Source organism: Grampus griseus (assembly GCF_964374135.1).
Source record: "Grampus griseus genome assembly, chromosome: 18".
Classification (NCBI taxonomy): Eukaryota; Metazoa; Chordata; class Mammalia; order Artiodactyla; family Delphinidae; genus Grampus; species Grampus griseus.
In genome coordinates, this window is record NC_139012.1 from 64,536,487 (window position 1) to 64,563,332 (window position 26,846).

At 39.3% G+C, this 26,846-nt stretch overlaps 1 protein-coding gene across 5 annotated transcripts; it reads right to left on the minus strand.

Annotated features, from left to right (window-relative positions):
• Positions 1-274: 274 nt before the first annotated feature.
• On the minus strand, positions 275-25,238 carry NEK3 (NIMA related kinase 3). 5 transcript variants are annotated; one of them, XR_014298045.1, is made up of 18 exons: positions 25,144-25,192; positions 24,524-24,607; positions 22,651-22,820; positions 21,076-21,169; positions 20,627-20,724; positions 19,333-19,416; positions 18,460-18,527; positions 18,281-18,367; positions 16,199-16,253; positions 10,111-10,311; positions 9,495-9,567; positions 7,700-7,746; positions 5,083-5,185; positions 4,101-4,217; positions 3,706-3,840; positions 3,055-3,131; positions 1,905-2,031; positions 275-1,253 (listed from the first exon to the last, which is right to left on the minus strand). XR_014298045.1 is itself a non-coding variant. In XM_082675432.1 (17 exons), the coding sequence occupies exons 3-17, from the start codon at positions 22,765-22,767 to the stop codon at positions 1,172-1,174; spliced, it is 1,488 nt and encodes a 495-aa protein (XP_082531558.1). In that variant the 5' UTR covers positions 22,768-22,820; positions 24,524-24,607; positions 25,144-25,192; the 3' UTR covers positions 275-1,171. The 5 variants fall into 5 exon arrangements, 3 of the variants coding, with proteins under 3 accessions (XP_082531558.1, XP_082531559.1, XP_082531560.1); XR_014298046.1 differs by having other exon boundaries at positions 1,238-1,253; positions 1,905-2,645; XM_082675432.1 differs by lacking the exon at positions 3,055-3,131.
• Positions 25,239-26,846: the final 1,608 nt, after the last annotated feature.

Genomic DNA, 26,846 nt, shown 5'->3' on the forward strand with positions numbered 1-26,846 from the left:
TATCATATCAATGGAAATTAATTTCTATTTTCTAATAGGCTTTTAAAAATTCATTAAAATTACTAGTAGTACACAACTGATCCAAATCACGAACTAATATTTATTAAATATAAAAAGTAACATAGTATTGGAAATTTCTCTCTTAAAGACGTGAATGGGCTTTCCTCTTCTTCTCCCCAATTAGCTCAATTAGTATCCACAGATAACGCTTTTTGCTGGAATAGACAAAGTTCAACATTGAGTCTGTCCATGAAAAATTAATCAATAGTCAATCTAAGAAAGAAATGGAGAATTTTATTTGAGCCAACCTGAGGATTATAACCCAGGGGACAGTCTTTCAGAAAGCTCTGAGGATTGTTCCTCCCAAAGCACAATTACATACGTTTTCAAGACAAAAGGTTATATTGTACGTCAAAGTAACATACTGACAGTTTACATAGTCTAGCAAGGTGAGTAGTGGGTCATCGTGACCCCTTACAGGATTAAGAAAGAAACGTTATCCCCTGAGGAGTTACCTTGCTGACAACAAGAGAAAATTGCTGTTTGGGGGGGGGGGTTGTTGTTTTGTGTTTTTTGGTGAGCAGGCATTTCTGTGTCTTCTAAGGGGATCTAGCTAATGTATAATGCGATCACTGAAGATGATAGATCACTACCCAGAAATAGGCCTTACTGAAAAATCACACACATTATTATGTTATAATTAAATATATTTAGGTCCTCAAACCTTTAGGAGATATAAAAAGAGCTACATAGAATAAGCATAAATCATAACAATGGAAATAATAACATTAAGGGCTGCTGTGATGGTCTAAGGTCAGCATCCCTATGAGGTAAGCATTGTTACCCTCATTTTGTAGTTGAGGAAATTCGGGCTCAAAGGGGTTAATTTCTCACAGTCACACAAGCAATAGGTGGTAGCATTCAATTTCCGTTCTGACCGCAAAGCCCAAACCTCATACCCATTCTGCTGTGCCTTCTCCTCTGAATTCAAAAACTCATAAGAGTTCTAGATTTTTTATACCTTATACTAACCAGGAATAATTTTAAATATTCAGTTTCCCTCTCTTCACTCTGTTTTTAAAGGAAAATACACATCCTGTGAGTTAAGTATTATCCAAATATCAATTCCTCATGTTAAACGTCTCCTCAGTGTGACTAATTTCCTTGGGTGTTATCCATCAGACACTCCTTGCCAGCCAGCTCGCTGTCTCAGTTCTGATACCCAGTCAGAGTTGTCATCTTCCTCAAAGTCCCTGTGAAAAAACAATCTGGATATTAAGCCTCCATTTAAGGAGTACAGTTAATATTTGTCGATGGGTTCAAAGCAGTACACCACTGTAACAATACCGACATTTTTGAAAACTAAGCTCCATAAGGCAACTGAACAGAGGGAAAAAAATGGTTAGCCTTCCAAAGGATCACTCCTTTCAATGTTTCTACAACTTTTTCAATATAAAAATCTGGTATATTAAAAAATAAGTCCAAGCTAAATGATTATAAACACATGGCTCAGTCAGGAATTCTGTGATAATACCATAACACATTACCCATGCCAGACAAAAGACCAAGATATAAGTATTCATTAATGATGTAAAGTAACATAACCAGCTCCTGCTAAACCAGAAATGATTAAAGTACAATTTTTTTTTTTTTTTTTTGCGGTACGCGGGCCTCTCACTGTTGTGGCCTCTCCCGTTGTGGGGCACAGGCTCCGGACACGCAGGCTCAGTGGCCATGGCTCACGGGCCCAGCCGCTCCGCGGCACATGGGATCTTCCCAGACCGGGGCACGAACCTGTGTCCCCGGCATCAGCAGGCAGACTCTCAACCACTGCGCCACCAGGGAAGCCCTAAAGTACAATTTAAATGACATGCACGCACACGCTATCTGGGTATATCACTTACGTATCCTCCTCATCCAGTCCAGGTTCAAGTCTCTCTGGATCCAAAATAACAGAATCATCACTTCCATCAACATCATCTGATGCTTCTGTTTCCTCATACAGGGGGCCTTTCAAGAACCCTTCTGCACCTTCAGAGGAATATTAACAGAAATTATGCCAAGTTAAGCAGTTTTTACTTATTTCGTTCATGTTGCATTAAATTCCTCCAAAGGCTTGTGGGCTAATTGAGGGCAACGCCATGCTCTGTATTTTTCTGTAGTGTCTCCCTGCATTACTCAGCATGATTCTGGCATAAAACAGGCCCAGTAAGCACCAGTATGGATATTAAATTTTTAAACAGCACTTTCTTCAAAACTCAGAAAATTATAATTAAAACCTCAAATATATGAACCCATATTTAAAGCATTAAAAGTTGTCTTTGGACAGCTAGGTAACAGTTCATTTTTTCTCCTTTGAGCTCTCCCCTCCCCCTAAGTTTTCCCAATGGAGGGGAATAAAATTAGGGAATTAAGACCAAATGCATGCTTTTAAATTTTTTTCCAGATAGTAACTACTTTCAGATTTTTGCTTACAAAACGATAACCTAACATGAAAATGTGGGTTCAATCTTTATAAAAATCCTTTCACAACAGAGCTATGATATATATATATTTTTTTATGATATATTTTTAAAATAGTGACTTTCCTGAAATGACAACATCTTCATCAATGGACCAGAAACAAAATCCAGGATCTATAATTGCTAAAACAAAAGTCATAATCATTAACCTTCCTTAACACCTGCCTCCCAATGCACCCACCTCTCCTAAGGACACATAACTGTCTGCACACAGCTCTATCAGACACGTGGTACATAGCTCTACAATGCTCTGCTTGTGTGTTGGTCTCCCAAATAACCAACTCTTTCAAGGAAGGAATTATGTTTTATTCTTTTTTTAAAATCTTAACCTAGTACATGTTAGGCACTCAATAAATACCGATCAAATCAACAAATACACTAAATCTGCTACAATACATACAGTCAAGGCTTGCCACACCATGGCATAATTTATCTCTCCTTGGCATAATTTATCTTAGATCTTAAACCAAGCAAGACGGCTTTAGTAATTGAATTATCAAAATTAAACACACGTGCACTCACACATACGCACCCTTATTTCAGTCCTTTGGCCCAGATTCCAAGTATAGTATCTTAAAAATTTATGTTGTATAATTTTAGTGAAAATGTCTGTAGAAACGATAAAAAAAGTCAAATCCTAATTGTTCTTTTTTTTGTGTGTGTTCTACTCAATATAACAGAATCCAAGTACAGAGCCAAAGAAACCTTGAAGTTCCTCAGCGTTTACTAGGATAAAGTCTGAGCTACAGAGTCCCTAAAGCAGGGGTGTATTTGCACGGTAAAAATGGGCCACACTTCGAAGTGATCACATGATTATTAAAAAAATAAGCAAACAAATGGGCAAACAGAAGGAATGAAGCTCTACGGGAAATTTTAATTATGGCTTCAGACTGGCCAGAAAAGATTCAAGAAAACCTAAAACTACAATGCTATTAAATATTTCATAACTTTAAGATCAAAGGGTTTCTGGGAGGAGGGAACAGGGAGTTATTATCTAATGGATACAGTTTCCATTTTGGAAGATGGAATGTGGTGATGACTGCACAATGTGAATGTACTTAATGCTCCTGAACTGTACACTTAAAAATGGTTAAAATGATAAGTTTTATGTTATGTATACTTTACCACAATTTTTTCAAAACAATCAAAGGGTTTCCACAGTTATGTAACAGACATGAATCACCTGGTCTATATATTGTATATGTTTGAAATGCCAAGCTGAGGTCAGCATGCTTAAGAATGTTCAACAAGGTCTCAGGAGTCTCTTTGAGCCACTGCTTACGGGTATTATTTTCACTGTACTTTATTACAGAACCACCTAGTTGGGAAAAGATAAAAAATTAGTCCCAAATAAAAAAGATTTTCAGCATATATCTTCAGATCATATTTCAAGCAAAGCTAATTATATTTAACTCTCTACCCAGATCTATTTCACTTGCCTGTATGAGCAGCGCTCTGATGTGTGATAACCAAATATCCTTCACAGAATGACATTAAAAAAAAAAGAAAAAACTCTGGCTCATTAAACACCTATTAGACAACGTTCCATAATAAAATAATAGAATTCAATCTACTAACCTCTATCGTCCTCTGCCGTTAAACTGGAGGTGAGTAAGGATGCATTTTCCAAAGCTGTAAGAGCTGTACTGGATACATTTTTCTCCCACTGTCGCCTGAGAGGACCTGGTGAACTGGCTTTTAAAGTGTAAAGAAGAACTGCTGAGCTTATTCTTTTATTTATTCATCTATATGCACACAAGTATCTCTCTAAAAGAAAAGTATTTCCTTTCTCTTTCAAACTCAGATCTAACAACACTCTTTCAAGTCTAAGTAGTAAAGGGAATGAAAAAGAAATCCAGATGAAAAGGTAAAGCTAATCATTAAAGTGAATTTTAAAAAATGCTATGTATAGGGGCTTCCCTGGTGGCTCCATGGTTAGGAATCCGCCTGCCAGTGCAGGGGACACGGGTTCAAGCCCTGGTCCAGGAAGATCCAACATGCCACCGAGCGGCTAGGCCCGTGAGCCACAGCTACTGAGCCTGCGCTCTAGAGCACACGAGCCACAACTACTGAGCCCGCGTGCCTAGAGCCCGTGCTCTGCAACAGGAGAGGCCACAACAATGAGAAGCCCGCGCACCACAATGAAGAGTGGCCCCCGCTTGCCACAACTAGAGAAAGCCCGCGTGCAGCAACCAAGACCCAACGTAGCCAAAAATAAATAAATAAATTTATTTTTTTAAAATGCTACGTATATACTCACACATTACACAATGTACAAGAATTAAAGGCCCAAGAGGACTTAGGTAGACACTGTGTGCCAGGTTTTTTATGGTGGAGAGCACAACAAATACTATTTTTTCTGAAGCCTCTTATTAATAAACATGATTTTCTCTTTTTTTATAGGTAAATAAATTATTCCTTTAACACTACTGGATAAGCAAACACAAATCTGCCTATCTACTTGCTTATGAAGCCTACGACCTAGTAAGGTGGAAACTGGTATTCCTTGTATATTCCCCAGTTCTCCACTTATACAATGATTAGAATTTGAATAACTTACCTATCTCTTCTCTGTTTACTCTCCTCAGTGCACTTTCAACCGAATTTTTATTAATGCTTTCTAAGTCAGTGTGGCTACACTTTCCACCTGGTTCTTCCCTTTGCTTTAAAAGAAATTAAAAATAAAGATTAAGTAATGCTTGAATTGCTGCAAAAAAAGGTAAACAAGTAGGCAAAGACAGCTATTTTAACTTTAAATATAGATGGATTAAACATCAATAACCACAGAGCCCCATCCATGTAAATTAAGTCATATAATCATATATATGTGTATATTAAAAACCATATATATGAACAGACATATGTATAAATATATGTATATTAATAGTCATATACCTTAATAGCCATTAATATCAGTCACTGCAAATGTGAAAAGGATATATAAAAATGACAGAGATATTTGAGAGGTCTTTATAGAGGAAATGAGCAATGAAAAATTTCTGGGCTTTTCATGCTGGAAATATCAAAATGAAATATTTTATAAAGTTACCATACAGACGGTCCTCAAATTACGATGGTTCAACTTATGATTTTTCGACTTAATGATGGTGTGAAAGTGATACACATTCAGCAGAAACTGTATTTCAAATTTTGAATGTTGCTCTTTTTCCCAGGCTAGTGATATGCCGCATGATACCCTCTCGTGATGCTATGTAGTGGCAGAGAGCCAAAGCTCCCACTTAGCCACGTGATCACAAGAGTAAACAGCCGATACACTTACAACTATTCTGTACGCAGGCAACCACTGATTTTCACTTTGAATTCAGTACTGAATACACTATATGAGATATTCAACACTTTATTATAAAATAAGCTCTGTGTTAGATGATTTTGCCCAACTGGAGGCTAATGGAAATGTTCTGAGCACATGTAAGGTGGTCTGGGCTAAGCTAGGATGTTTGGTAGGTTAGGTGCATTAAATGCATTTTCAACTGGGGGGATGGGATTTCTATGTCTTGACTGTGGTGCTGGATATATGACTGTATAAAATTACCAAAATTCATCAAACTGCATGCTAAAAATGAGTAAATCTTACTACATATAAATTAGGCCTCAATAAAGCTGGAAATAAACAGATATTACTAACAGATATTACTATGCAAAGAAAAAAGTACAGGGGCAGAATATATTCCATTTGTAGTAACATAATGGGGAATGGTGTTATTTATTTACAACCTAAGGTTCATTCAAAAAATTTACAAGTTTAATTACTAGTACATTCCATAAACAGAATCATTTGTTGTTACTACATCTTTTCCTTTGGGAGTTAAAAGGTTGATTAAAATGATGAAGAAAGAGAAAAATTATCAATAGGACACCAGTTACTGGGTTGGGTGTGGCAAAACTGGGAAGTGGATTTGCTGTTACTATTTATGACTTAACTGTCGCTATCATGTAAAAGGGCACAGCTGCCTGGAGCCAAATGAGACAAACAGGACCTTGAATTCCAGGCTGAAAAATGTCCACTCAATTCGTGGGCTTAATGGGGAGGCACTAAAAGTTTTTGAACAGAAAAATGTCGAGATCAAAATAGTGATCTACATATTATTTAGCCATAAAAAGGAAGGAAATTCTGATACAGGCTATACCATGGATGAACCTTGAAAATATTAAGCTAAGCAGAAGAAGCCAGACACAAAGGGACAAATATTGTGTGATTCCACTTACTTGAAATATCTAGAATAGGCAAATTCATAGAGACAGAAAGCAGAATAGAGGTTACCAGGGGCTGAGGTGGAAGGGAGGGTGGGGAGGAATGGGTAGTTATTGTTTAAGGGTTTCTGTTTGGGGTGATGAAAAATTACATTGTGAATGTAATTAATGCCATTAAATTCTTACAATTCAGCTTAAAAATTGCTGAAGTGATAAATTGTATGTTATATATATATATAGTACCACACACACAAATCCAACCAAGAGCCAGGCTAAAACAAGACTTTCATGCCTATAAGCAGGGCTAAGTTCGCTCACATCTTGTCATCCATAATTAGAAATGAAAAAACAAATAAATGTGTAAGGCCAACTGGCCCGAGGCAGGGGAACACAATCAGATTCACAGGTTGCATCAGATCGAAATTCTCCGGACCACCCAGTTCCAGAACCTGCCCTGGAGACATTCCGGACCACCCAGTTCCAGGAACTGACCTGGGGACTTTGAACCCAGTCCAGCCTTCCCGCCTTTCGAGGGGCGGGACTAAGGGTCCCCCAGGATACCCGAAAAGACCACCAAATAAGGAATACCCTGCGCCCTCCCAGATTCACCACACCCCTTTCCCTTCTTCCCCTATAAAATCTTGCCCAACCCTTGCCCGGGTGCGACTTCTCTGGCCCCTTTCTCTCAGACCAGTGAACCTCACCCGGGAGCGCTCCCTAATAAAGCTCACTTGAAGCTTTCCTCTGTTTCGCGGCGCCGTTTGTTAAGATCCGACCTTACAAAATGCTGATCTAAAGTGGCTCGGCTGGCAGTACAAAGAACAGCCGCCAGTTACTTCACAGGCCCAAAGATGAAAAACTCCTGAACCCAGGGACCAGGCAACAGTCTTCCATATATCTCCCAGCACCTAAAGATGCCAGGTACCCAGTAGACAATTTTAGACATTTAACTTTAAAGCACTTACCACTGTGCTTGCTTCATTTTCCAAAGCTATCCTGATTCTGCTGGCGTCTGCTCAAAGAGAAAAGAGAAGGTAGAGAGAAAACACATAAAGGCTTCTAATATGATTTGCACAAAGCTTGAGTGACAAAGACAAATGAAGTTTTTCAAGTCAAAGAACCAAAGCACTAGCCCATACAGTGATATCAAGCTTTAATTGCCTTATAATACACCTCAGCTTTTAAAGAGATTATTTCTGCTGTTTTATTCTAATGTTAACATCTGCAAGTTAAGACATCTCTATTCACTTATGCCAACCCATTTAGGCACCAGGAGGTAAGACACTCTGTATACTCGGAAGGTCATTATCACCTTTAACATAAGCTTGCTACCCAGTCTGCTTTTCCTGACAGCTATTACAGTAGGTGGAATAGGTATCCCTCTCAAGAAATCAGCTACTTATTCCCTGATGAGGGCCCAGCAGCAGTCACGGAGGTAGGATGGCTCCTGCCTCATTTTCGGCTGCCAGAGCCTGGCGTCCGTTTTCCTCATTCATTCAGCATTTTAAACAATTGCTACTGAGCATCTATGATGACGGCACTGAGGATACAACAGTGAGCAAATGAGACACGGTCCCTGCCCTCACACAGCTTTCATTGTTCTGGTCTCACTGGCTACAGACTAGATGGAGATACCACCAGACACGTGCTCCCCATCTGGTGGCTCCTCCGCACTAGCTTACTCCTCTTTTTTTTAGAAATTGTAAAACTACACTTTCCTATCTTGAAACTACACTGTCTTGAAACTGTTCTTAGACTGCTTTTGTTGCTGCTGCTCAGCATTTTAAAACGAATTTCCCACTACCCTGGGATGTGAACAGAAGCTACGAAACAGTACATAAAATAAAATCAACACTAAAACTGCTGAAGCAAAGGTAACTGACTACCTCTTAAGTAACGGAAAAAAAATGCTGAATTGTAAGACTGAAGGGTTTATACCACTAAAAGGGTTTACAGTCTTACAAAAGTAACATTTAAAATTTAACTTCAAGAAAACAGTATAGTTTAGAAATGTTTCTTTTGAAACTAACATGACATTGTAAATCAACTATACTTCAATAAAAAAGAAATTTAAAAAAATAGAAATGTTTCTTTTGTAGTATATAACACTAAGAGAACAGGCACTAAATAACGGAGGTTTTACATCTCCCTACAGTGGATGACCTACACGTCTTAATTCTCTCTTATCCTGGTCATTGTTGGATTTCTTCAGATGAAAGATGTGTCATTGATGACAAATGAAAAGCAACAAAAAGAGCTTTGAAAAAATTGAGATAACAACTTCCAAAGAGACAATAAATTCCATTTGAAATTTGCTCAGGATTGACTACAGATGTATGGAAATTTTGTGCACCTATTATGTGGACAGTTCCAACTTTTAAAAAGACTCCATTTAAAAAATTTTGTTTATAAGATGGTCCTTAGGGATACAATTTCCTATATTATATTTTCATGGTTAGATTCCTAGGTAAGACCACAGAATCCTTCTACCTGATCCATAACAAACTAGAGTAAATATGGTTCTAAAAATGAAACAGAACAATCTTTACATCTCTAAAATCTCCAAACTATGTTCTTTTTGATCCCTGGAAAGCTAAATGTATAAGATTCGGTATAGAATTATGCCTGAAGGAATAAGAAGCAAATTTTGATTTGAGGAGTATCTGGAAATCATCTCTAATAACTTGAAAATTGTATTTTTCCTTTTTGTTATACTGTATTTTAAAAGAACACAAAAAATAAGCTTTTCAAAATTCTTACCCTTTTTTCTTGGTGTACTAGGCATAGATTTTTTGGTTTCTTCTAATACCTGTTCACCATATTCTGTGATGATCTGAAAGTTTAAAGCAGAGAATTTAAAGATGTGAAAGATGCTTTTCTTTAGATACTGCCATAACATCATTTAATTATCAAGGTTCTTCCCCACAGCAATAAAGTTGAAAAGTAGAAATGCCATTTAAAAGATCCATGTAGGGATTTCCCTGGTGGTCCAGTGGTTAAGACTCTGTGCTTCTACTGCAGGGGGCAAGGGTTCGATCCCTGGTCAGGGAACTAAGATCCCACATGCCTCAAGGCACAGCCAGAAAAATTAATAAATAATAAATAATAAATAAATAAAAGAGCCACGTAATTTAAACAAACAGACATTTATATACGTCCAAAAAGATCTGGAAGGATAATGCAAACAATATCCATGATTATATTTGGGGAATAGCATCGTGGAAAGAAGAGGAGGGAAAGGACGTTTCAACTTTTTACTTTTTTTATATACGTCTGCATTATTTGAATTTTTACAGGCATGTATAACATGTAATTGTGTTTCGAAGATAACAAACACTGGGAAAACTGTTCACAGTCAATCTCACATGTACCATACCTCTGGGGGTAAGCACTTCTGGATGAGCCGAGCTAAAGGGCCTCTGGAGAGAAGAGTTGTAGCTGAAGGGCGATATGAGGGATTCTTTTTAAACATCTGCTTGATCAGATGCTGAAGCTCATAGGAATAATGGGATGGCAGTGGGCTCATGGACCCCTGACAGATTTTGAGGATAAGACTTTTCCAACTATTTGCCTGAAACTGAAAAGCAAAACTGAACTGTAAAAGCAGATACAAGGAAAGAGAACAGAAATAAGTAAATACCAGCTGAACTGAATTTATATGAATTATTTTAATTTTAGAAATTCTTCTCCCTAGAGGTGTTTTTAAGGTGCTGTTCTCTGATCTTTTTTTTTTTTTTTTACTAATCACACTTTTTTTCTTTGTATTTCAAAAAAATTATTTTATTGAAGTACAGTTGATTTACACTGTGTTAATTTCTGCTGTATAGCAAAATGATTCAGTTATACATCTATATACATTCTTTTTCATATTCTTTTCCATTATGGTTTAATCACAGGATATTGAATATAGTTCCCTGTGCTATACAGTAGGACCTTGTTGTTTATCCAAACAGTTTGCATCTGCTAGTCCCAAACTCCCACCCCACCTCCCAACCGGTACTATTCTAAAAATCTTATGGTTGTTCAGGAGAAAGGTAAACATAAATAGTAAAAGATGTTCCCATCTGGAGGAAGTCTTACCATCAGTGCCTGTTTTGGGTACTTTATTACTCAAATCAACGTTTTCACAGATACACATTTTTAATATATTTTAAAAATCAAAGTAATACATACATATGGCTTTTTAAAAAGTCAGATGATGTTAAGGCTTATAATAAATGTAATGTTTCTTTGCTTCTCTCCTCCTCAAAAATCCCCAAGCCTGGGCTTCCCTGGTGGCGCAGTGGTTGAGAGTCTGCCTGCCAATGCAGGGGACACGGGTTGGAGCCCTGGTCTGGGAAGATCCCACATGCCGCGGAGCGGCTGGGCCCGTGAGCCACAACTACTGAGCCTGCACATCTGGAGCTTGTGCTCCACAACAAGAGAGGCCGCGACAGTGAGAGGCCCGTGCACCGCGATGAAGAGTGGCCCCCGCTCATCACAACTAGAGAAAGCCCACGCACAGAAACGAAGACCCAACACAGCCAAAAATAAATAAAATTTAAAAAATAAAAAAAAAATTAAACATCCCCAGGCCTGCTCCCTGACAAAATGCACTTTAGACTTTTCCTATTTTAAACTCCTGCTGCAAAATCCTTTTTACCTTCCATGTCATCAAAGTAGTTATCACCGTTTGACAAGTAATAGAGTGGGATATAAAATGTCATACCAGAATAACATTTAAAGTTTTCATTGTATAATAAACATACTGCGGGGGCTTCCCTGGTGGCGCAGTGGTTAAGAATCCACCTGCCAATGCAGGGGACACGGGTTCGAGCCCTGGTCCTGGAAGATCCCACATGCCGCGGAGCAACTAGGCTGGTGTGCCACAACTACTGAGCCTGTGCTCTAGAGCCCACAAGCCACAACTACGGAAGCCCGCATGCCTACAGCCCGTGCTCTGCAACGGGAGAAGCCACCGCAATGAGAAGCCCATGCACCGCAATGAAGAGTAGCCCCTGCTCGCCGCAACTAGAGAAGGCCCGCGCGCAGCAATGAGGACCCAATGCAGCCAAAAGTAAATAAATTTATAAAAAATAAAAAAATAAACACACTGCAATTAACATTAGGTGCCAGCCTCAGTAATACTTAATATAAGAACATGATGGCATTCTGCCTTGGAGGTACATTACCCTATTAATACATACAAGTGAAGATATGAAAAAGGAAAAGTCAACATGTAATAAAGGAAAAAAACATATAACAAAGGAAAAATTCAGGTAATGAAAAATAAGACTGAATCTGCTTTGCCTCAGGCTTTTTTTTTACTTATACCAGATGTAGTTTATTGATATAATCAATAGGATTATGAAACTTCCCCTATAACAACCAGAATTTAAATTTACATTAAGAGGTTTGATAATCAAACAACAGTGAAGCTATGTTAATATATTGTCACAGAAAAATTATCCATGACATTTGTTAAAAATGATAAGGCAGATTTTATTCAGGACCATTGTAACAGATATAGGCTCCACTGCGATAGAATTTTGCAGAGGGTTAGAGAGATTGAGCTTAAAGGCAAACACAGCATGGGCAAGTGGGAATTTATACCTAATGAACAGGGTAGATATCACCAGATGGAAAATTACTAACAGGAAACATCCAGGCAAAAGGGAGACTCTGGCAGAAACTAACACACCATTGCAAAGCAACTACACTCCAACAAAGATGTTAAAAAAAAAAGAATAGCACTCCACACACACACACACACAAAAAGGGGGGGACTCTGGCTAAACCAATCTAACAGGATTCTTGCTGAAGGCAGACCAGAGGGGTCAGACGTCAGCTGGGGAACTGTGGAGGATGAGGAACCTGATCAGATATCAAGGGCAATCGGACATTGGGGGTGGAGGGTTCTTGATAAAACTGGACTTTGCAAGGGAATGCACACAAGGGTCTAGGAGAAGATTCAGAAGCCAGATGAAAATTTGGCTAAGCAAAGAATTCTTTTCAACTTGAGCCATTTTAAAACAATTACTCATTTACTATTAATTACTGTTTGCTAAAAACAACACAAACCGAAGATCATGTATGTACACTTGAAAACATGAAGCTAAGGGGGTGATGCAAGCTAATGTGGTGGACAACAGACCTAAATTTTTATCCATATGTCTGAACTGAAAATGTTGTTTATTTGATACTCCCTTAAAACAACTTGCATTATTATTTTTTTGAAAAAGTTAAAAGGTTGCTTTGATTATAAACACACAAATATACACAGTTCTAGAGAAGCAGACTATAGTTAAAATTTACACTGAAGTGAGACATGTTTGCCATATATCTACCAGATGTCTGAATTGGGGCACACTTCTTGACTTCTCAAAGTGTCTCCATCTGCAATTAGGGGTAATAATCTTATTCCCAAATGCCTCAGGCTTTCTAACCATTATATTGAATTTCAGCGTTTCCTAAAGGTTTGAGAACTACTTTTGGCTTTTTATTATTATTATTTTTTTTTGCAGTACGCGGGCCTCTCACTGTTGAGGCCTCTCCCCTTGTGGAGCACAGGCTCCGGACGCGCAGGCTCAGCGGCCATGGCTCACGGGCCCAGCCGCTCCGCGGCATGTGGGATCTTCCCGGACCGGGGAACGAACCCGCGTCCCCTGTGTCGGCAGGTGGACTCTCAACCACTGCGCCACCAGGGAAGCCCTACTTTTGCCTTTTTAGAGCAGACAGTGCCAAATATAAATATTCAGGGCACTGTACTCCTTACTACTTATTCTTGCTAGAAAAAATAAGAACATGTATATGAATGTTTATGAAAAGGACAAAATTAGGGAAAAAAAGAATATAATCCTAATTAAGATACTGAAATTTAAAAAATAATTTTATTTGTACACAACAGTGGTTCTCCACTTGGGCTACACATTACAATCACCTATTTTAAAACCACTAACGTCCCAGGAACTAACACAGTGTTGTAGTCAATTATACTTCAAAAACAAACAAACTCATAGAAAAAGAGATCAGATTTGTAGTTACCAGAGGCGGGGGGTGGGGGAAAGAGGAATTGGATGAAGGTGGTCAAAAGGTACAAACTTCCAGTTTTAAGATAAATAAATGCTAGGGATGTAACGTACAACACAGTGAACATGATGAACACTGCTGTAGGTTCCATGTGAAAGCTGTTAGGAGAGTACACCCTAAGAGTCCTCATCACAAAGAGAAAGTATTTTTTCTTTTTCTTTTGTTTTGTATCCATATGAGATGATGGCTGCTCACTAAACTTATTATGATAATCATTTCACGGTGCACCTAAGTCAAATCACCACACTGTACACCTTCAATGCATACACTGCTATATGCCAATTATATCTCCGTAAAACTGGAAAGAAAAAAAAATTTTTTTAATGCCCCCAAATGAATACAAATTCAATGTAAAAGCAAAAACAAAATACACTAATGTCTAGGATACCCGAGATTTTAATTCAATTAGTCTGGCCTGGGCCTAGGCATCAGCATTTTTTCCAAGTTTCTCACATTGTTCTAATTATGCAGCTGGTATTATAAGCCACTTATATACAAGGAAGCTGACCTCTCAGTAACAGTGCACACCTTGTGGAGAAAAGGGAACCCTCTTGCACTGTTGGTGGGAATGTAAATTGATACAGCCACTATGGAGAACAGTATGGAGGTTCCTTAAAAAACTACAAATAGAACTACCATACAACCCAGCAATCCCACTACTGGGCATATACCCTGAGAAAACCATAATTCAAAAAGAGTCATGTACCACAATGTTCACTGCAGCTCTATTTACAATAGCCAGGACATGGAAGCAACCTAAGTGTCCATTGACAGATGAATGGATAAAGAAAATGTGGCACATATATACAATGGAATATTACTCAGCCATAAAAAGAAAAGAAATTGAGTTATTTGTAGTGAGGTGGATGGACTTAGAGTCTGTCATACAGAGTGAAGTAAGTCAGAAAGAGAAAAACAAATACCGTATGCTAACACATATATATGGAATCTTAAAAAAAAAAAATGGTCATGAAGAACCTAGGGGCAAGACAGGAATAAAGACACAGACTCACTAGAGAATGGACTTGAGGATATGGGGAGGGGGAAGGGTGAGCTGTGACAAAGCGAGAGAGAGGCATGGACATATATGCACTACCAAACGTAAGGTAGATAAGCTAATGGGAAGCAGCCGCATAGCACAGGGAGATCACCTCGGTGCTTCGTGACCACCCAGAGGGGTGGGATAGGGAGGGTGGGAGGGAGGGAGACACAAGAGGGAAGAGATATGGGGACATAGGTATATGTATAACTGACTCACTTTGTTATAAAGCAGAAACTAACACACCATTGTAAAGCAATTATACTCCAATAAAGATGTTTAAAAAAAAAAAAGTGCAAACCTTCCATTTGAGTTACTTTCATCTAGTGGTGAAGAAGGAAAGAAGGATGTTCTTAATTACTCACTCTCATGAGCTCTACATGTTCTCAAGCACCTCTGTGAAAATGCTTGCTAGAGCCAGGTTCAAATCTGTGCCCAAAGAACAGAATTTATTTCTATGCAAAGCTAACACTTAATAGGGATCAGCACTAATTATTAATTCTGTGCAATAAACAACTGCAAACAAGCAGGGCAAGTGAGTTAACTTCTTTTTATGTTAAATTATTTTTAAAATATCTTTAAAAAATATATAATATAGAGCAAAGTCTATTTTCTCATGATATTTCAGTTAGAGAAGAAACTGGAAGAAGTGAAATCTAACTGATAACAAGGAAAGTACAAACATGGTGCAGCCACTCTGGAAAACTGTTGGGCAGTTCTGCAAAAAGCCAAACATGCAGTTACCATGTGACCCAGCGATTCCATTCCTCTGTGTATACCCCAAAAATTGAAAACAGGGATTCTAATAGATACTTGTACACCCATGTTCACAGCAGCATTATTCACAATAACCAAAAGGTGGAAACAACCCAAATGTCCAGCAACAGATGAATGGATAAACAAAATGTGGTATAAACATAGAATGGAATATTATTAAGTCATAAAAAAGGAATGAAATTCAGACATATGCTACAACATGGATGAACGTTGAAAACATTATGCTATGTGAAATAAGCCAGACACAAAAGGAAAAATATGGTATAATTTTACTTATACCAAATAACTAGAATATGCAAATTCACAAAGATAGAAAGGGAGGGAGGGAGGGAAGCAGGGAGGGAGGGAAGGAAGGAGGGAGGCAAGCTAAATATAGTACTATAAATACTGAATCATGGACATTTCCTGTTAGTATATACTACAAAAGTAGCTCAAAGCAAAGATGACAGCAACTGGAAACATGAAAATCTTACAATGAGCTCATCCTAAGGAAGCAAACCACCAACTGAAATGGCAATTACTCAGGACCTAGCCCGATACCACCAGAGGCTGCCTTTCCCATTTTGCATGCCATACTTACTGGATGCTTAAGGGTACAGAGTTCATAGAGAATGCATCCCAAGGACCAGATGTCACTGGAAGCATAAAGAAGCAATGCAACGATGAGTGGGTTATGAGTTATCATATGAAAATATGTATATGTTGTAATACAAAAAATAAAAAATTACTCTACCTTTAATAAGAACAGACATTGCAGGTACTTCTTAGCTACTGAAATAAAATATACAGCAATTTTGGTCTAACACTTAGATACTAACAGTAATGTTCACAATAAAACTGACTGCTCCCCAGCCCCTGCCCCTCCAAACCTGGGTTGTTCGGGTATCAGTTCAGTAGTATCAGTACTTGGTGCAAGAGGAATATCCATGGACTCAGATTATCATAGTCGGCAGAAGGGCTTTAGAAGTCATGCAGTGCAGCTTCCACCCAGACTGCCTGTACCACACCTGGCCGTTGGTCACACATCCTGATGGACAGCTCTCTGTGCCCCCAGTGGCTGGCTCTACGGGACAGCCTTCTTATTCTTCCACAAAAGAGCTCTTCAAAGCTCAGCAAAGGGTTCTATAGTTTGCCCTATACGCCCACCCTTCTTCAAACTAAGCACCTCCACTTTCCTCCAGAGTTCTCACCACCTAGTTGTCATCCCCCGGACTTTTTCTAGATATTCTTTTCATTTTAACTAAGGTTTTTTTTTTTATCAACTATTTCCCCCAACTTTTAAATTTCTAAAGTTTGAAACCTACAGGAAAGTTGTAAATGCCCACACGCTCTTTCCTAGGTTTCTCAGCCATTAGCATTTGCCACGTTTGCCTGCTTTTCCTCTCTTGCTTCTAGATCTGAACCTCTTGAAAGAAAGGCTGCAGACATCAAACACTTCACCCCTAAACACATCAACATGTATCTCCTATGAGCAAGGACACTCTCCCTCATGAACACAACACCATTATCACATCCAGGAAATTTAACCTTAATTCAATACTATTATCTAATATTTTGTCCAAACTCAGATTTCCCCAGTTGTCCCAGGAAGTCCCTTCATAGCTGTTTTGTCTCCAATTCAGTCAGTTTTACTCTTAAAGGAGTCTATTTATTATGGATTATCATATCCTTTTCAGAAAACAACTTGGCAGATGGTAACAAGAACCTGTGGATGTTTCTCTTTCTAGGAATTCATGCCAAGAATGTGATAGACAACAACGACATATTTATGCACAAAAGGCATATTAATCACAGCACTGTTTAGGATACTGAAAATTGGAAATATATCATAAGGCCAATAACAGAGGAATGTGAAATAAATTTTGGAAGACCCATGTATTAAAATATTATGCAACCATTAACAATAATTATGCAGAGTTTTAATATGGGATAAAGTGAATATGATATAAAGTGAAAAAAGCAGGATACTAAATTGTATATAGAGTATATAAACAAAGTTTAGGGGAAAAAGAGAATGGATGGGGGAAAAAACCCAAAATGTTATCAGTAGTTGTGTAAAAGTGGGTGATCACCATTTCCTTTCTTGTATATCTCTACATTTCCAATCCTTCCCCTGCCCACCCACTCCATCAATGGGCACATATTACTTATATTCAGAAAAAAATTATGCTTTAAATCATAAGGACTTCATACTATCTTCTGATAATCAATGAACCTATCAGTCAAGTGCTTATTATCTAGTCCTGTAAATGTCAACTCAATGACATAATCCAGTGGCTCCCAAATTTTGCCGCACATGGGACTCACTTAGTGATCCTGGAAAATTACTGATGCCTGCTGCCCACCCCCAGACATTTGGATTTAACCGATATGGCTACAACCTGCGCTTTGGGATTTTAAAAGTCGGGAGCAGCAAAGTTTGAGAAGCAGTAATATAATGCATACTGTTCCCAGAAATGACTAACCTTTCTTTCAGCATTTACATGTAGCTCCTCTCAGCTCTGATTAAAACAGTGGGAAAATTATGACTTTCATCTAGAGGCCTAGGAATTTAAATTCTACACTGCTTTCACATATACATTTTTAAAAACCAAACTTCACCTGTAGGCTACAATGCCTGTACCAAACTGTCAGCCCTGTACCAACTACATATATCACTTACCTTTTATTGTTATAAGGCATGTTCTCCCAAATTTCCGGGGGCACATAATAAGGTGTTCCCACATACGTACAAGCAAATGCCATGGGACTAAAACCAGAAAGAGGCACAGAACGATTACAGAGCGTTTCTCAATGATGATGCTTCGACTACTGTCACTACTACAGAAGAGACATACATACCTGGAGAGAAGACGGGCAGATCCAAAATCACCCAATTTTACTTTTCCCTTTTGGGTGAGGAAGATATTCTGCATTGAAAAAGAAGAGCTCAGATTACATCTACCCTCATTCAAATATAAGGCAGAGATATATGTGGAACCTAGAAAAATGGTACAGATGAACCGGTTTGCAGGGCAGAAATAGAGACACAGATGTAGAGAACAAACGTATGGACACCAAGAGGGGAAAGTGGCGGGGTGGGGGTGGGATGAATTGGGAGATTGGGATTGACATGTGTACACTGATATGTATAAAACAGATAACAAATAAGAACCTGCTGTATAAAAAATAAATACATAAACAAACAAACAAATATAAGGCAGAGAGCGCCGGCAGAAGCTGTCTTTCAAAGGCTGCTGCTGATGGAGATCAAGGGTAGAAATGCTGACAGCCGAGTCCTCGAATGGAACATAAAAAGACAAGATACCCTCTGGACAGCTGCACTTCCCTGCTTGGGAATTCAGGATGACTGATTAGAAATCTAACAGGCAAGCTTCAGATTGTATCGGCAGACCCTGCTCAACTGACCGGAGAACCTGTGTCCCGGTAACTCCAGGTGGCAGGCCCTGGTCTCAACCGTTTTCCATCTGAGAACATGTGGTCTTAGGAAACAGTCACTAAGAGAGCTGGAACATATTACCATACACTACTAAAGAGATTTACTGACCTGTTCTCAAGTAGTACCTTATCTGGCTAGCATAAATATCAATATTACATTGAGAAATATTTCTGAACTAGATAAAAATGCCCCAGAAGGAAAGAATAACACAGAAAAAACATGGAACGAAATAGTTTTCGATTTTTTTTTTTTAGGACCAAAATGTTTCCACTTACCTTGGACTTGATATCTCTGTGTAACACACGTTTCTTGTGAATGTGATTTACTCCAAGGCACATTTGTGTAAACCAATTAAGTATCTGTAAGGAAAAAAGCATGCAAATCTGCAAGAATGCAATAACGGGTTCATGGCAACCCCAAATCCCAAAGAATCATCTTCAGGCCCTGGCTGACCTGAGTTTTATAAAATGTAAGTACAGAACTCCTGAAAATTACATAGTTCAACTAAGATTCAGTGTTGCCTGGAGAAATTCAGAAAAGCTGTGAATCAATCCCATATGTGTCATCGTCTTATGTATGATCTAAATAGCAATTTATTTATGTACTTTTTTGGCCATGCCACGTGGCTTGTGGGATCTTAGTTCCCCCAGGGATTGAATCCGGGCCCTTGGCAGTGAAAGCGCGGAGTCCGAACCACTAGACTGCCAGGGAATTCCCAACGATTTATTTTAATAAAAATCCCACTATGGTTTTCTTGTATTTAACCAAATAAAAATATTTTTTAAATATACAATAAAAGTAGTTTGCCATTTAGAAATGAATATGCTATAACTTTTTATAGTGTAATCATTACATCAGATTTTCATTCACTTTTTCAGAATATTCATATGTTAACATTAAAAGATTATATTACCAACAATCCTTTGAAGCCAGGCTGACATGCTACAATGGAACCCATATTCTTAACAATACAACTTCTAGATGAAAAATATTTATACTAATATACTCTCAAAACATGTTATATACCATGTATCAAACTAAGCCCCAGTAAAGCTGTTTATTGAAGTATTTTCCTTAGTCAACTCATTCCGATAATATTTAATACACAACTTTCCATTAAAAAGGCAGTAAGTATTTTAAGAGACTATGCTAAACTGTAGAAGGAAAAAGACTAAGAATAGGTGCTCCTGAAAACCAGAAATGCAGGCTTCATTCTTCAGATGATCTAGAAATACAAAAGAAATCCATCTGCCTTCTAAAATTTCAATACAAAAAATAAAAATTTTAAATGTCTAGTAGAAAGTATGATAAATAATACAATTTTGAAATTCTTCTAAACATGGAAGTGTTATTCCTTGATATTTTATAAACTTATATCTATTTTACTCCCTAAAAACATCTCAGGCAGCCACATCTCACTAAGCAGCATCATGGATACAGAAATGAGTCATTTCTAACTAGTGTGTCAGGTAATCACAGACAGCAATGCTTCTATTTTAACACATACAAATTTTATGAGAAAAGTTGCTTCCAAACCTTGAGGGAAACTTATGTAAGTCGGTCTCTTACCATATCTTCAGGAAACAACTTCCCTTTCTGATGTTTAATCTTCTGCATCAGGTCCCCTCCATCACAATACTCCATCACAATATACAGATGTCCTTCAGCTAAAACAAATGTAAGACTCTTTAAGAAAGGCCCAGGGACTTCCCTGGTGGTCCAGTGGTTAAGAATCCTCCTTCCAATGCAGGGGACGGGGGTTTGATCCCTGGTCGGGGAACTAAGATCCCACATGCCGCAGGGCAACTAAGCCTGCGTGCCACAACTAGAGAGAAGCCCACACACCGCGAGGAAGAGCCCACGTGCCGTAATGAAAGATCCTGCATGGCTTAACAAAGATCCCGACAGCCACAACTAAGACCCGACACAGCCAAATAAATTTAAAAAAACAAAAACAAAGCCTCAGTGGCCATGAATCAAATTCAGAAATGCATGTATTGGGGGAAATTCATATTTACCTTCAAATGATTCCTTAAAGGCAACAATATTGGGGTGTTTCATTTTGGCTAACAGAACAGCCTCCCTCCTAGAATTCTGTGTGTCAGAGAAAAACTAGAAGGAAGTTTAAATAAGCGTAAATGTAATACTTCATAATAAAACTGATAGTAAAATGATATTATAGTAGTTTGTAAGGTATTTCAATGCTAGACACAATTTCAGAGCACTGTACTCTGACCAATTGAGTTTATCGAACTCCACGAGAAAACATGTGCAGATTTCTCAACTATGGCTATATGCATGCTTAAGCTGACCTCTTATATCTTTACAAGTATAGAATGTAAACTACTCTTATCATCAGCCTAAGTATAACCTGACTTGGAGAGCCAGTATGCCATCAACAATAGTAGCTCCTTAAAGAAAAACTAGGGCTTTCATGTTTTTACTGTCTGCATCACTTTATCAGCCCACTGGTTCAGATGAAAAATATATATACTCGTGTATTACAGCAGCATGGATGGGCAAAGACCATATGCAAAATAAGTTTCCAAAACTGTTTATCCCCTAACTTACTCTATGAGGATAAAATCCTGAATGACTTATAATTAAGAAACTGCAACTGATTATGTACTAGCCCAAGGGGGCTCAGACCAGCAGCATCACCACCGGCTGGGAACTTGTTAAAAATGCAAATTCACAGGCTCACCAGGAACTACACAACCAGAAACTCAGGGGTTAAGGCTCAGCAATCTGGTTTAACAAGCTCTCCAGGTGATTCTGATGCCCACTAAACGAGGTCAAGATTGCAGTGGGAAAAAAAATACTCTGAGAATTTTATTAAAATGTATTTTTTTTTTAGTTGATCAAAACATTATTAGGCAGCCTCCATGGTATGGCTTCTTTCACCTGACAACTATGTTACATCGTGACAAATACAGTTTGACCTTGAACAAGGTTAGAGGCATTGACTGCACGGGGTTGAAATTCCAAGTACAACTCATAGCTGGCCCTCCATGTATGGAGGAAGCCCTCCATTTCCTCGGTTCTGCACCCACAGATTCAACCAACTTCAGATCGCACGGCACTGTAGTATTTACTATTGAAAAAATCTACGTGGACCCACAGCAGTCAAACCTGTGTTGTTCAAGGGTCAACTGTACAGATAAATCAGCACTTTCCTCATCTTACAGGGAAATAAAACCTACACGCTAATCCACAGAATAGGTTCCCTGATACCAAAGGTCAGCATTTTAGGTCTCAGCTCTTCACTGTATGTTGATGTTCCTTTTTTCATTAATATGGCACCCGAGTTGCATTTGGGCAGCTTCCCTACACCCTTAAGTATGCAAAATTGGAAATTATTACAAATTATTCACATTGAGATAAACAGCAATCACCACCCAAACCTTGATTATTTTTGTTAATTACAATATCCTAAGAACCACCTAAGATATATCAAGACCTTGTAAAGCTAATGAATAAACCCATTAAATCTTTTGCACAAAGGAGCAATTCCATGTTAAATTTCAAGAACTTGTTTTCCTATACAAATTACATGTACACTTTCAACATGAGCTAATTGCTTTAGCAGTGACCTTGGGAAGCCTTATTTCTTTCATGGCAAACATCTGATTACTGCTCTCCTGCTGAACCAAAAGGGCTCTGCCAAAGGAGCCCTCCCCAATCACTCTCAGGACTGTGTAACTGTCCATGCTGGGCACCGCACAGGGGCTCCACTCCCGCAGTCACCACCGGCTCTCCCAACCTAGATTCAAAAACAGAAACAACGGAGAATTAGTGCAACGCAGAAACAGAGACACAGACGTAGAGAACAAACATATGGACACCAAGGGGGGAAGGGGGAGGTGGGATGAATTGGGAGATTGGGATTGACATATATTACACTACTATGTATAAAATAAATAACTAATGAGAACATGCTGTATAGCACAGGGAACTCTACTTAGTGCTCTGTGTGACTTAAATGGGAAGAAAATCCAAAAAAAGAGGGGATATATGTATACATATAGTTGATTCACTTTGCTGTACAGCAGAAACTAACACAACACTGCAAAGCAACTATACCCCAATTAAAAAAAAAAAAAAAAGATTCGCCCACAAAAAAAAAACCTGAGAATTAAATTTACTTTCAAAAGGCAGAATTAATTCAAAGTAGCTCTAATCACCATGATAGGATGACTTATTCCTTTATTCATTCAACAGGTGGACACAGAGCATGCGTGCCAGGTTTTATAATCCTGAACAAATCTCTCAACATTCAGCCCCAGCCATCATGCACACTCCAAAGCAGATGGGACCGCAGGCCTCAACAAATGCAGGGTGGCGAGTCTTACAGGGAGGGTCATGCTGGTCCTCGGCAGAGGTATCCTGGGGAGTTAGGAAGATGATATTTAGGCTGAAGCCTGAAGGATAAATGGAAGATATCTAGGCAAAGAGGAGGGACATGATGGAGGCAGAGGGAATCGCATAGTTAAGAGCAAAAGAGATTGTTTCAGGTCAAGGACTTGAAAGAGGACTGTAAGGCTAGTAAGGCAGACTGGGCCTTGTCTCAAGGTCACTGTAAGCAAAGTTCAGGTTGCTGGATTTTATCCTGGGGTAATTCACAGGCTGTCTCTGAAGGGTTTTAACCAAGAGAGCAAATTTACAGCTTAGAAAAATTGCTCATGCTGGCTGCAGAGCAAGGGACCAGACAGGGGAAAGGGGAGAAGGGCCGGAGCAGGACTCCTACCACAGAAAAGGCAGGAAAATGATGACACAATGGAATAGGGGGGTGGCAAGGGGGATGAAGACAACGGGAAGGAACATGTAGAAAGAACTGGCAAGATTTTTGGTTACAGATTTATGGGGGACAAGTAGGGAGAAGGGAACAAGGTAGACTCAGGTTTCTGGTGTATATTGGGCAAATACTGATACCTTTCCCTGAGAAAAAGGAAAGGCATGGCGGTTGTGTGCCTGGTGTTTTTGGTTTGATTTTTCTGGCGGTGACAGTGGGGTGGGTGGGGAAAGGCGTGGGGAAGGGAGACATGTGCTCCTTTGGGGACATGCTGAGTTGGAGGTGCCTGGGAGGAAGAAGACATGTTAAGCAGAGTCCTTGAACTTCAGTCTCCCTTTTATATTTCCTGGATGAAGCAGCTCGCTGGATCTCTTAATACATCAGAAAGAATGAATATAAAGTTCCTAACACTTTACCTGGTACATAGGGGGCCCTGAATAAACGGCAGCTATTATTATTATTAAACCTTAGAAAGGTGATGCTTTTTTTTTCATTACAGAAAAAACACTGGAATGAGTTTGATTTTCACAAAACTTACTTGTAGTGTTTTATTTTCATAAAAATCACACCACAAAGATTTATGAGGTCCAGAGAGCATGGCGGGTAAAGCAAAAATTACAAACCAAAACCTACAGTTTTAGCGACCATTTGCACTCCTGTTTACCTAGACTCACCAGGAAACTCTAGAATTTCTCCATGTAACCAAATCAGATGCATGGTCTTCAGAAACAATTCTTTTCAAGGACAGTAAGGTCTTCCTGGATATGACGTGAAAGAAAAAAGTTCTTTGACGCTATTCTAACTGACCCCTGGCATGACACGATTTGACAAGAAGACCTAGTTTTCCCATATTTTTATTCTTTTTTACTTCGGGTATTTATTCTGTGAGTGGACAGTAAGTGATAAGCAAGAACAACCACTGACTTTTCTTAGCTGAAAATCACATTTGGTCCTTTCCGTCCACGTTTTCCCCTGTTACGCATTACACACCTAAGCTCATTAAAAAACCTGTATATGCTCTGAATATGACAAAAGCGTCGCTTCGCAGGCCTATTCCGATCAAAGGCTAATAAAGTGATGTGCAAATATAAATGTAGTATGCAGCTTAGAAAGTGAGCGCGGTGACCGCACCTCGGGGGAGATCCGATCCTCACTCCCGGAAAAGCCGCTCCGCCTCGCATCCCTGCCCGCGTTACACACGCGACCCCCAGGCCCGGGTCCGCGAGCGCCGGAGCGCTGGTCCCGCTCGCCCCCACCCCGCGTGGGCGCCGGCGGCCCAGTGCCCAGCGCCTACCCGTCCCCGCCCTCGTTCCCGCGGAGGGTGCCTGCCCGGCCGGCCGCCTCACCTGCTTCCCAGAGATCCTGAGCCGGGCGCGTTTCCGGGGGGCGGGTCGGCGGGTCGTCTCTCGGATTGCCGGCGACGGAAGCTTCCGGGTCGAGCGGGAGGCGCTAGGGGTAGCCGGGCCTACGAAGGGCGCGTTATCAAAGTGTTGTTCCACGTCGCTCCAGAACAATGCCAATAATATTGAGGGAAAGTATCCTTCGCGGAACGTAAGTTCTGTCACCAGTTTAAGCTAACAGCCCATGTAGATAAGTTTCATGGGTACAGCGTTCAGCTTACCAATTGTGTGAACTTTGACAAGTGTGGAGGGCAGATTAATGGTCCCCCAAAGATGGCCACACCTATGCATTATTATAGATAACATATACAAGTTACGAGGGGCTAAGCACTCTTTTAAGTGAGCTTAGCATGTAAAGTGCATAGAATAGGACTAAAGTGTTAGCTATTAACTCATTTAATCTTCAAAACAACCCTAAAGGTAGGTACAATTATTATCCCTGAGGCACAGAGAGGTTAAGTTCTTTGCCTTAGGTCCCACAGCTAATAAGTGGTAGAAGTAGAATTAGAACCCAGGCAGTTTGGCTCCAGAGTCTGACCCTTAACCACTACGCTGCAATAATGTCAGAGACACTGCAGTGGTAAACAGTCTGAAAAGCTGGCCCAATTACAAGGTCTGAAGAGAGCCTATCGGATTTAGCAACAGAAGGTCATGGGTAACCTTGAAGAAAGTATATCAGTGATGTGATGTGGGAGAATCCAGATTGCAGTAGCTGAGGGGAGATGGTCAGAAGAATCAAGGAGTTCAGGATATTTTCAAGACACTTAGCCTTGAAGAGAAGGAGGAAGGGTGATAACCATGGGTAGAGGGAAGCACAAGATTATTTATGAGAGTATTTTATTAATGGGGAAATTGTAGCTATATGTTGAGGGATAATAAACCAGTGGAAGGAAAGAGAGGCTGAAAGTGCTAGCGGGAGGGGGGCCAGGAAGGTCTAGTTGATCCAAGTAATGTGTTTTTATTTTTTATTTTATTTTATTTTTTGGCTGTAGCTTGCAGGATCTTAGTTTCCCGGACCAGGATTTGAACCTGGGCCCTCTGCAGTGAAAGCACAGAGTCCTAACCACTGGACCGCCAGGGAATTCTCCAGGAAGGTCTAGCTGAGATGAAAGGATGGTGGCTTTTAGAGCCCAGGAAGAGAATTAGCCTTAGACTAGATGAGGAACAGACAGATTTGCTTCTGAGACCAGAAGAGGAAATACAGATGTGGATGGATGTAGATAATATTAAAGAAGGAGAAGGAATCTTGAAAGCCTCAATTTTCTCTGTGAAATAGAAAATTAAGTCATGTATAGCATATGGAAATCTTGAAGAGAAAGGTTTTTTTTTAATCGAGATTTTTATATTATTTATTAGTTCTATACAGTAAAATTCTGAGTAGTGAAGTTTTGATTGTTGTTTTCAGAATACCAGAAGAAGCTTATATGGGCAAAGGTGATCAAGCAGCTCAGAGGTGATTCTAATGCATAATTGTGTAGTCATCTCTAGGAGTAAGAAATTTGGATTAATCCAAAATTGGGATTATGTAGATAACAGAAGTACACTAGGACAAGGGAGTTAAGGGTGCTGATATAAGGATGATTGACGTGACACACCT